This window comes from Anomaloglossus baeobatrachus, chromosome 8, assembly GCF_048569485.1.
Source record: "Anomaloglossus baeobatrachus isolate aAnoBae1 chromosome 8, aAnoBae1.hap1, whole genome shotgun sequence".
Taxonomy (NCBI): domain Eukaryota; kingdom Metazoa; phylum Chordata; class Amphibia; order Anura; family Aromobatidae; genus Anomaloglossus; species Anomaloglossus baeobatrachus.
This window is the reverse complement of record NC_134360.1, coordinates 183576745-183589170: the sequence shown is the minus strand read 5'-3', so window position 1 is coordinate 183589170 and position 12426 is coordinate 183576745. Positions and strand designations below refer to the sequence as shown.

The 12426-nt window shown below is 48.8% G+C and overlaps 1 protein-coding gene across 1 annotated transcript in view; it reads right to left on the bottom strand.

Annotated features, from left to right (window-relative positions):
• The window catches only part of SLC71A1 (solute carrier family 71 member 1), an 80598-nt gene that overhangs the window by 17055 nt on the left and 51117 nt on the right, over nt 1-12426 (bottom strand). Inside the window, exons 8-10 of the mRNA XM_075321011.1 lie at nt 12019-12132; nt 11859-11930; nt 9804-9916 (exon numbers count right to left, since the gene is read on the bottom strand). Coding sequence (XP_075177126.1) covers nt 9804-9916; nt 11859-11930; nt 12019-12132 — 299 coding nt within the window. The remainder of the gene's footprint in view (nt 1-9803; nt 9917-11858; nt 11931-12018; nt 12133-12426) is intronic.

The following is a 12426-nucleotide window of genomic DNA, read 5'->3' as shown; positions in this document are numbered from 1 at the left end:
GCGGGCCCTGGGCGTGTTGAGACCAAGAGCGGGAAACTTGCGTCCCCACTGTGCCCAGTGAGAGGGCTGGAGCATGTAAATAAGGCTCCAGCCCTCGGCGCTGCCTATTGCACAGCGTCTCTCCCTTTCCCTGATTGACAGGGTGGGGGCGGGAACGAACCATAACTAGGCCGCAAAAGCCGGGGACTAGATTTATGAGCGCTGCCGCCGTAAAAGCGCGGGCAGCGCGAGTCCCCGGCGCACTACAAGTCCCAGCGGCGCCGCCGCTCCCGGAGCGGCCGGCGCGGTAGTTCCCAAGACATAAAATCACTCAGCTAAGCTGCAGTGACTCTAACCCGAGCGCGCAGCGCTAGTGCCCCCGGCGCACTAGCACACCCAGCAAGCCTGGAGTGTGCGTGGCCTGTCTGTGCGGGGACACAGAGTACCTGAACGTTGCAGGGCCTTGTCCCTGACTGTACTCAGCTCCTCCAGCAGGGTCTCTGGGTCTGTGGATGGAGCTCGGCCTCAGGGTTTGGGGGCCGGTAAGATCCCACTTCCACAGAGCCCCTCAGGGGGATGGGGAAGGAAAGCAGCATGTGGGCTCCAGCCTCCGTACCCGCAATGGGTACCTCAACCTTACAAACCGCAAGTGGGGTGAGAAGGGAGCATGCTGGGGGCCCTATATGGGCTCTCTTTTCTTCCATCCGATAGAGTCAGCAGCTACTGCTGACTAAACAGTGGAGCTATGCGTGGATGTCTGACCTCCTTCGCACAAAGCAGAAAACTGGTGAGCCAGTGATCCCACTGGGGGTGTATTGCCAGAAGGGGAGGGGCCTTACACTTTTTAGTGTAATTGCTTTGTGTGGCCTCCGGAGGGCAGTGCTATACACCCAATCGTCTGGGTCTCCCAATGGAGCGCCGAAGAAAGCAGCATAAATTCTTCTAGGTACACTTGTACACAGTTTTGGAGGAACTCGGTAGGGAGGGTGCACCAAAAATCTGAGAGAATTAACTACAGATCTTCTGCAAATCTTTATGTCTTTTCATGTAAACCCAGACAGACTCAATATTGAAAGGGGGTCCTTAAAGGGGTGTACTTAATTGCTTCAATTAAAAAGCTTGAAAATTAGCAAATTTGCAGTTACTTTCTGCAGTCATTCTCCTGCAATGAGAGAATTCTCTTTTATAGCACACAGCTTGTTTCCACGGCCTGGCTGAGAGTCCACAGTTGTTACATTCTAGAATTGGAGTCAACTCTTAACATACCAGTCCTTTCACTCCATTGATTTATATACAGCAGTTATCTGCTCACCTCTCCACCCACCATCCTCAAAGGAAATCTGTCACCAGGTTTTTGCATCCCCATCTGAGAGCAAAATAATGTAGAGTCAGAGACCTTGATTCCAGCGATGTGTCACTTCCTGAGCTGTTTGCTGTCATTTTGATACAATCAATGTTTTTTCTGCTGCAGATCTAGCAGTTATACAGAGCTCATGAATATGCTGAACTACCTGCAGCACGCCAAGTAGTCCTCTAATGATAATCTCCCCCTGATTAGTGCAGTTTTGATAAAATCAATGACCCAGTAAGTGACATCGCTGGAATTAGGATCTCCGCCCCTACGTTATGCTACTCTAAAATTAGTGTTAAAAACCTGATGACAGATTCACTTTGAGAGATAGTTATAAAATCACCAGCCTGACAAGATCTTCCAGCTGGTCTCCTAACCTTATCTCTAAGCTCTCCCTACCAGAGCCGTGTGCTTCCTCACATGCCTTGTTCTATTTGTGTGTAAATCCAGAGCCCGATTCAAACTTGTTACAACAGTATTCTGGAGTAAAAAGCTTTGAAAAAAATCGGCATAATTTTGGCACAACTGTATGCTGAGCTAAAATTTTACAACTCTCAGCATTCTTAAACCGTTTTCACCCACCTTGGTCAAAGTGGGCAAAGCTGAGGCAAGAGAAAGAAGGGAATTTTGTTTACTTACCGTAAATTCCTTTTCTTCTAGCTCCAATTGGGAGACCCAGACAATTGGGTGTATAGCTATTGCCTCTGGAGGCCACACAAAGTATTACACTTAAAAGTGTAAGGCCCCTCCCCTTCTGGCTATACACCCCCAGTGGGATCACTGGCTCACCAGTTTTAGTGCCAAAGCAAGAAGGAGGAAAGCCAATAACTGGTTTAAAGACCAATTCAATCCGAGGAAACATCGGAGAACTGAACCATACCACATGAACAACATGTGTACCCGAAAAAACAGAAAAACCCCGAGAAAACAGGGCGGGTGCTGGGTCTCCCAATTGGAGCTAGAAGAAAAGGAATTTACGGTAAGTAAACAAAATTCCCTTCTTCTTTGTCGCTCCATTGGGAGACCCAGACAATTGGGATGTCCAAAAGCAATCCCTGGGTGGGTAAAAGAATACCTCATGATAGGGCCGTCAAACGGCCCTCTCCTACAGGTGGCCAACCGCCGCCTGAATGACTTATCTACCTAGGCTGGCGTCTGCCGAAGCGTAGGTATGCATCTGATAATGCTTGGTAAAAGTAAGTAGACTCGACCAGGTGGGTGCCTGACACACCTGCTGAGCCGTAGCCTGGTGCCGTAATGCCCAGGATGCACCCACGGCTCTGGTAGAATGGGCCTTCGGCCTTGAGAGAACCAGAAGCCCAGTAGAACTGTAGGTTTCAAGAATTGGTTCCTCGAGCCCCCGAGCAAGGGTGGATCTGGAAGCTTGCGACTGTTTACGCCGACCAGCGACAAGGACAAAGAGTGCATCCGGGTGGCGCAGGAGCGCCATGCGGGAAGTAGAACCTGAGTGCTCTCACCAGAACCAACAGATTGCAAATCTTTCTGAAATTGATGGACTGGACGAGGACACAAAGAAGGTGAGGTGATATCCTGATTGATATGAAAATGGGATACCACCTTAGGGAGAAATTCCGGAACCGGACGCAGAACTACCCTGTCCTGGTGAAGGACCAGGAAGGGAGTTTGTATGAGAGCGTTGCTAGCTCGGAAACTCTCCTAAGAGACGAGACCGTTACTAGAAGGCCACTTCCCGTGAAAAACGGGAAGGGAGACATCCTTCAAAGGCTCGAAAGGCGGCATCTGGAGAGCAATTAGAACCTTGTTCAGATCTCAGGGCTCTAACGGCCGCTTGTACGGAGTGCTGAGAAGACAAACTCCCCGTAGGAACGTGCGTACCTGAGGAAGTCGTCGTTTCTGAAAAAATACAGATAGCGCTGAGACTTGTCCCTAAAGGGAACTGAGCGACAACCCATTTTCCTACCTAGATTGCAGGAAGGAAGGAAACATAGACGATGCAACCGGCCAGGGAGAAACACCCTGCGCCGAGCACCGAGATAAGAACATCTTCCACGTCCTGTGGTCAATCTTGGCGGACGTTGGTATGCTAGCCTGTCTCATGGTGGCAACCACGTCCTGAGGTAATCCTGACGACACTAGGTTCCAGGACTCAATGCCACACCATCCGGTTGAGGGCCGTAGAATTCAAATGGAAGAATGGCCCTTGAGACAGCCAGTCTGATTGGTCTGGTAGTGCCCCCGGTTAGCCTACCGTGAGGCACCACAGAACCGAGTACCACAACATCCTCGGCCAATTTGTAGCGACGAGGATGGCGCGGCCGCAGTCGGTCTTGATCTAGCGCAGTACTCTGGGCAACAATGCCAGAGGTGGCACCTAAGGTAGCTGGAACTGCGACCAATGCTGAACTAAGGCGTTTGCCGCCAGAGCTCGATGATTGTGAAACCGTGCCATGAAGCTGGCACATTGTTGTTGTGCCGTGACGCCATTAGATCGACGTCCGGCCTCTGTCAGCGGCGCCAGATCTCCTGAAACCCGTCCGGGTGAGGAGACCATACTCTTTCGGCCACACCTCAGCGACTTAGGAAGTCAGCTTCCTAGTTTCCACACTTGGGATGTGAATTGTGGATATGGTGGATGCCGTGTCTTCCACCCACATCAGAACCTGCCGGACTTCCTGGAAGGCTTGCCGGTTGCGCGTTCTTCCTTGGTGGTTGATGTATGCCACCGCTGTGGAGCTGTCCGACTGAAGTCGGATATGCTTGCTTTCCAGCCGCTGTTGGAAGGATTGTAGGGCAAGATACACTGCTCTGTGTTCAAGAACATTGATCTGAAGAGTGGACTCTTGCTGAGTCCACGTACCCTGAGCGCTGTAGTGGAGAAAAACTGCTCCCCACCCTGATAGACTCGCGTCTGTCGTAACTATCGCCCAGGACGGGGATAGGAAGGACCTTCTTTTTGACCAAGAGGTGAGAAGAAGCCACCACCGTAGAGATTCCTTGGCCGCCTGAGAAAGAACGACGACTCTGTTGAGGGACGTCGACTCCTCGTCCCATTGGCGGAGAATGTCCCATTGTAGTGGACGCAGTAAAACTGCGCGAAAGGAACTGCCTCCATTGCTACCATCTTACGTAGGAAGTGCATGAGGCGTCTCAATGTGTGCGACTGGTTCTTAAAGAAGAGCTTGCAGCCCGTAGTGAATGCTGTTTGTCTAGCGGCAGCTTCACTATCGCTGAGAGAGTAAGAAACTCTATGCCTAGATATGTTATCGATAGGGTCGGGGTCGGATCTGACTTTAAAAAGTTGATGATCCACCCAAAACTCTAGAGAGTCTCCAGCGCAACGTTCGGGCAGTGTTGGCATGTTTCCTAAGAGAGTGCCTTGACAAGTAGATCGTCTAAATACGGGACCACAGAGTGACCCTGAGAGTGCAGGACTGTGACTACTGCTGCCCTGACCTTGGCGAAGACCAGTTGGACTGTCGCTAGCCGGAAGGTAGAGCTACGAACAGAGGGTGTTCGTCTCCTATAACGAAGCGTAGAAACGCTAGTGCTCTGGATCAATCGGCACGTGTGGATAAGCATCCTTGATGCCTAATGATGCTAGGAAATATCCTTGGGACCTTGAGGCGATGACATGGCGGAGGGATTCCATCCGGAACCGCCTGGTGTCCACGAGCTTGCTGAGCATTTTTAGATCCAGAACGGGACGGAACGGCCCGTTATTATAGGTACCGCAAAGAATTTGGGGTAAAAACCGTGACCTTGTTCCTGAAGAGGAACGGGGGTCATCACTCTTTCTGCCTATAGAGTGCACCCTGTTTGCAGAAGAGCAGCGGCCCGGCCGGGAGGTGGAGAAATTCTGAAGAATCGAGTTGGAGGACGAGAAGTGAGCTCTATCCTGTACCCGTGAGACAGAATGTCTCACACTCAATGGTCATTGACCTATGGCAGCTAAATATCGCCAAGGCGGGAGAGCCTGCTACCGACCGAGGCCGCAAGTCATGAGGAAGCCGCCTTGGAAGCGGGTTTTCAGACTGTCGCTTTTTTGGGCGAGACTGAGCCCGCTAAGAATCTTAGCTCCTCTGATCCTTTTGAGTCCACATTGGACGAGGAAAAATGGGACCTGCCCGAGCCTCGAAAAGGCCGAAAACCCCTACTGCCTCTTGCTCTGTTGGGGTTAGTTGTGTCCGGGCTGAGGAAAGGATGAATCCTTACCCCTGGACTGTTTGATGGTTACATCCAACGCTCACCAAACAGTCGGTCAGCAGAAAAAGGCAACTGGTTAGGCAACCTTTTTTGGAAGCAGAATCTGCCTTCCATTCACTTAACGAGCAGACCAGGCTCTGCTTAAAAACACGGAGTAGCGGAGGCTACCGCCGCACGGTTCGCAGAGTCCAGGACAACCTGAATCGCGTAAGAAACAAATGCAGACATTTGAGAGGTTAAGGATGCCACCTGCGGCACAGATGTACGTGTAACCGTGTCAATCTGTGTAAGACAAGCTGAAATAGCTTGGAGTGCCCCAAGGGAGAGAATGCCGGAGCCAACGGTGCGCCGACAGCCTCATAGATGGCTTTCGACCAGAGATCCATCTGTCTGTCAGTGGCATCTTTGAGTTTGCAGTTCCATCTCCCACTGCAACTATGGATCTAGCTACAAGCCTGGAGATTGGAGGATGCCGCTCGGGACATTGGGTCCAGTCCTTGACCAAGTCAGGGGACAGGGATAACGTGTATCCTAAGCCGTTTGGAGAAGCGCATATCTGGATAAGCGTGGTGTTCCTGGACTACCTCTCTGAAGGCAGAGTGGTCCAGAAAAATACGTGAAGCTGACTCCTCCACTGGAGGAGCTGTGAGAAATAACCCACATTCTATAGATGGACGCTATAAGATTATTCACTATGGCGTCACAATCAGGTGTATCCAGATTGAGAGCGGTCTCAGGATCAGAATCCTGAGCCGCTACTTCCGCCTCATTACACAGCGAGTCCTTCTGCTAGGACCCTGATGAAACCGAGGGCCGCTCATAGTGAGCCCGCTTAGGCTGTCTGGGACTGACGTCCGTGCAGAGCCGTGACTCTGGGATGCGTGTGACATTCCCGGAGCTGTTAGTTATTCACACTGAGGGGGGCCATGGATCAATGATTCAACAGTGCCCATATTGTGAGAGACATGTCCGGACTGCTAGGCTTCTAGTATCATAGCCATAGTCTCAGAAAAACTGTCAGTAAATACTGCAGACACCGTCCTCATCCCCTGGCCATTAGTGCATACAATGGGAGTCTATGTACCTGCCGGCCGTATAGCCGTACATGCTGTACCAGCTGTATAGAAAAACATGTGGTTCTGCACCTTTGTTTTACACAGAGAATATGCTGATAACTCCTCCGCATAATCCAGGAGGGTATATACAACGTGCGACCAAACAGTGCAATGTATATAGTACAAGCATATCTATAAGTGCACTTCTGCACTAGTGGGGTTAGCACCACAGGTGCTGCTTAACGCCTGTTACAGCGATTGTGTGACTATCAGAATGCCAGGGTCTTCCACACTTGTCTCTGTATCGTACAGAAACTGACACTAATGGCTGCCGGTGTCCTTGTAGAGAAGGAAGCCGTGGGCGTGCCTGAGAAAGTGCGGGAATCCGGATTCACAGTGCACACAGTGAGAGGGGTGGAGTATGCAAAACATACTCCAGCTCTCAGCTCTGCTCTATGCAGCGTCACGCCCCTACCCTGACTGTCAGGGCTGTGGGCGGTAACGAAGGGAGACTAGGCCCAGAAGCCGGGGACTCGAGTTAACAGCGCGGCCGCCGTAAAAGCGCGGGCCGCGCTGAAGTCCCCGGCGCACCACAAGTGCCAGCCGTGCCGCAGTTCCAGCGGCCGGCGCGACTGATTCATAGAAGTGGCCAGCGTCCCGCCCCTCTCCTGACTGGCAGGTCTGGGGGCGGGAACGAACGGAAGCAGGCCGCAAAAGCCGGGGACTCTAGTTATCAGCGCGGCCGCCGTAAAAGCGCGGGCCGCGCTGAAGTCCCCGGCGCACCACAAGTGCCAGCCGCGCCGCTGCCAGCGGCCGGCGCGACCGATTCCTGGAAGTGGCCAGCGTCCCGCCCCTCTCCTGACTGGCAGGTCTGGGGGCGGGAACGAACGGAAGCAGGCCGCAAAAGCCGGGGACTCTAGTTATCAGCGCGGCCGCCGTAAAAGCGCAGGCCGCGCTGAAGTCCCCGGCGCACTACAAGTGCCAGCCGCGCCGCAGTCCCAGCGGCCGGCGCGACCAATTCCCATAAGTGAGCCTGCTTCAGCAAAGCTGAATGAGGCCATGGCACAGGCGCCGCAGCGCTGATGTCCCCCGGCGCACTACAACACCCAGCATGCTGCGGTGTGAGCGCCAAATGCACGGGGACACAGAGTACCTTGAGGAAGCAGGGCCATGTCCCTGATGTACTCCGCTCCATCCAGCATCTTCTCCAGGGGCTGTAGATGGAGCACGGTCTCAGTGCCTGGAGACCGGTAAATCCCACTTCACCCAGAGCCCTGTAAAAAGGGATGGGGAAGGAATCAGCATGTGGGCTCCTGCCGCCGTACCCGCAATGGGTACCTCAACCTTACAAACACCTCCGACATACAGTGGGGTGAGAAGGGAGCATGCTGGGGACACTATATGTGTCCTCTTTTCTTCCATCCGACATAGTCAGCAGCTGCTGCTGACTAAAAAGTGGAGCTATGCGTGGATGTGTTGCCTCCTTCGCACAAAGCACAAAACTGGTGAGCCAGTGATCCCACTGGGGGTGTATAGCCAGAAGGGGAGGGGCCTTACACTTTTAAGTGTAATACTTTGTGTGGCCTCCAGAGGCAATAGCTATACACCCAATTGTCTGGGTCTCCCAATGGAGCGACAAAGAAATGACGAGCGGTGACGTTTGCTAAGCCACAGATCCTACTTCAACATGGACAGATTCATGGAGCGTCTGACTCCAACATATCGCATCAAGACTGGTGTGAACACCACCAGTCTTTATGAATCATGCCCATGGTGATAGCAGTATAGACTCAAAAGAAACCACTGAGCGCTAAATGTGTTATAGCAGAACTTGTGCTGAGCTCTATAATTCTACTAATATTACCGTCATATTCACCAGAGCTGTCACTCAAGTAGGAGGCGAGCCCGTCCTGCCAGATACCAGGAAGTATGGAGACGGCATTGCTCTGAGCTGCTCATGTGAAGTGAAAACCATTAAGGATGCATTTGTTTGGCTCTAAATGTATTCTGCAGCAGAAACCACCCCAAACATACAGACAATGTCACGAAGAACTACTGTATTTTCAGCATGAACAACAACAATGGGTCCTGTAAGAGATAATATGGTCCTGATCTCAACATTGTCGGGTCTGCTTGGGATTACATGAAGGGACCGAAGGCCTTCAGCAAACCTACATCCACAGAAGATGTGAGGTTAGTTTTGTAAGATGTTTGGCACAACGTCCCTGCCAAGTTCCTCCAGTGTACATAGAATAGATGCTGTTTTGAAGGCAAAGTATGGTCACATCAGATACGGATTTAAAATTTCTTTTTGTTCATTCATTCATTTTGTTAATTGATAAAAAATAGTCTATTAATACTTCTATTCTTATTAATTTGAAGTATTTTTACCCCACAACTTTATTTGCTCTAAGGCTCTGTTCACACTAGAAAAAGGATTTTTCACAAGAATTTTTTTTGAGTCTGAAAGGTTAGCACACTTGCAGTCAAAAAACACACCAATACTGCACCGAACACCACTTGCGTTTTTACTGCGCGTTTGTGATGCGTTTTTTTCCGCAGCTTGGTCTCTGCAGTTTTTTACCATTATCTATGGCAAAAAACGCAGGTACCTGCAGAAAAGAAGTGACATTCTCATTCTTTTTCTCAAGAAATTCTGCAGAAAGAATATTCTTGAGAAAAAAAACCGCAGTGTGCGCACAGCTTTTTTTTTTCCCAATAGGTTTTGCTGGGGAATGTCTGCAGAAAAGTTACAACCATTTTCTCAAAGAAATTTCTGCAGCAAAAACGAAAATAAAAAACGCGGGTAAAAACGCAGTGTGTGAACAAAGACTTATACATCTATCACAACAATCAATGCTGTAATTTGTCGTGTTGTTCACCTAAAGTTGAATTAATCTAATTTTTAAGACCTTCTAAGGACCAATGATTTTTATAGAACCATGACCACACACAACAACGCCCACAGACGTTTGCAAAAGAATAAACTGGAAAGCAGAGATGGCAGCAGCACACGTGTTGACTCCATGAGTAGATCTTTATATCATCTCCATCAAATCTGCCTCAGGCATAACTGTAAAGGGAACGTGTTTGTCATCAGCTGGGCAACGCACTCACTGCCTTCTCTAGTTTCAGGATGTGCGTTATTTGCAATAACAGATTATGAGTGCAGAGCAGCAGAACAGCAGAAAACAAGTGCTCGCTCCATCACAATTGAAACATGATGTCCTTACCATGGTTCTGATCCAAAGCCATACCAGGCCAACTGCAAGATCTGAAAACCAAGGCCCAGCAGAATGGTGTTCTTGTTTCCAATTGACCGCATGAGTAGACTTAACACAATTGTCTGCAAAAACAACCACAAGAAAATGATATAGGACACATACAGGACTGAAAGATGAAAATCTACTTATTTATATACTAGCAAACAGAGGGCATAGTCCAGATCGTCATAAGCCAGCTTTCAGTACAATGGCAATTCCTCCTGTATATAAATGAAAGATGGACAATTGGGCATTACCTTTCTTTCTCTCAATACCATGAGCCCACAGTAGTGTCAGATTGTGTGGACACACCCGAACAATGAGAATAAGAACACACAGTTTTCGGTTTATTCATACATTTCCAGGAGGAAAAGCACAAGGCAGTTCTGAGAAGACTTAGCAGCAATAATTCATAGGAAATGGAAATGTTTAAGATTCTCTCTAAAAACTGGGCATAGTTGAACACATTACAGTCTAAGGCTATGTGCGCACTAGAAATGTGAAGTTTCTCAAGAAAATTTCTTGAGAAACTTCTGGGAGTGAAAGATTTCCGGACCTCCGGAAAAAATCCGCACCAAATCCGCATGCGGATTTTCCGCGGATAGCCGCGAATTTGCCGCGATTTTCCCGCGGGTGGTTCCCTGCGGATTTTGCAGGCTGTACTGCCGAAATCCGCAAGGTACCTGCGGAAAAGAATGGACATGCTCATTTTCTCAAGAAATTTTCTCGAGAAATTCTTCTCAAGGAAATTTCTTGAGAAAAATCTGCAGCGTGCGCACAGCTATTTTTTTTCTCATAGAATTTGCTGGGAAATGTCTGCACAAAGATTGCAGACATTTCTCAAGAAATTTCCGCGGCAAATCCGCGGGTAAATCCGCGGGTAAAATGCACTAGTGCGCACAGAGCCTTAAGGGGATTTTTCATTTCAATAAAGCCTTTGTTCCCAGGAGCAGTTTGTAAGAAAATAAATGCTTTCTTAGGCTACTTTCACACTTCAGTCGTTTCAATTCCATCAGGTCAGTCATTGCGACGGATCCGTTGGGTCCGTTACATCTGTTGTGTGTCCGTTTTACGACGGATCCGTCATGATCAGTTTGTTTTTGGGACGGCCCAATGGGAGTGCCGGCCATTTTGGTGACCTATTACTGTGTTTTCATAGGCCATCTGTGACAGTTTGTAGAGAAAGGGGCAGAATAAAATGTTGAAATGTTGTTATAGCTAAAACTGTGTGTGGATTATTCCTATCAAGCCTATCCTTGCAATGCGATTGTGTACATACTGGGCATGCTCAGTAGCAAATATCGGAATCCAGCACCATAGACAACCACTATACCTCTTGACGGATTGTGACGGAATTCTGCGCAGTGAGGTTTTTTTTGACGCTTCAAAAAAACGTTAGTGTCAGTTCCTTCCGCCCGACGGTCAGTCATTCCATGACTGATCCGCCGCGCAGCGGATGCAACAAAAGGCCATCAGTCACAATCAGTCGTTAATACAAGTCCATGGGGAAAAAACTGAATGCTGCAAAATATTTTACAGGATACCATATTTTCTCAAGACAACAGATTGTGACTGATGCAAAAAGACTGAAGTGTGAAAGTAGCCTTACCCTCCTTGGGTCCAACCAGGAGTTTGACACAATTCGTGAACTGAGGCTCAGCCAATGTAGATGGATAAGCCACAAGTGCAGCGATTAGTTGCAGTGCTGTCATCATGACATTAGTACTACCGAAAATGAGAGCAGCGGTGGAGACTCCGAGGTGGACCAGGGAAAGAAGAGAAAAGCATGGTTTGTGGTTTTGTTTTTGCTTTTTAAACAAACTGCGCTTGATGGCACAGTACGTAAACATTATCAGAGGCTTAAAGTATATCTAACCTTAACCTAAAAAACAGTTAATACTAGTAATGTTTCTCGTTCTGATGACCCCCGACTGTAAAAATCTCATTAGACCATTGATCGCAAGTAGACATGTATATTAATTGAACCAAACCTGCATATAAAAGTGATACATGTATATATCCTACCTGAGCAACAATGGATAAAATTCCCAAAACAGCAATGAAGGCAGCCACACTTTCTGATGAAAATTTCATAATCTTCAGGCAAAAAAAAAAAAAAATGGAAACTGAGTAAACATGACTAATTGGAAAGCTATAACGTATTCTTCATGCGGGTGCTGCTCACCTGTCTGAGGTACAGGAAGAAGCTGGAATACTGTCCAGCCTCCGGGAGGTAGGAGAGGAACACTGTGATACAGATGAGCAAAACGATGGAATCCTGCCCCACCTTCTTCAGAGACTGGGAAGAAGAGACACATTGTAACATTTTAAACTATACAAATGTGGTAGACACAACCATAAAATAAATACAGACCCCACCACTAGAGCAGACCGCGTTACAGTAAAGAAAGCATAGCTGAAAAAACTGCCAGATTGGTGGAAGAGATGAGAAGTAACATAAGAAAGCCATGTAGGAACATGTCACCAGGTACAACACTATCGGAGCTGAACTACGATACGATACGATGCGATACCATAATTTCCCACGGGATCAATAAAGTGTATCACAGCAGCACAACTTAAATAATAACAT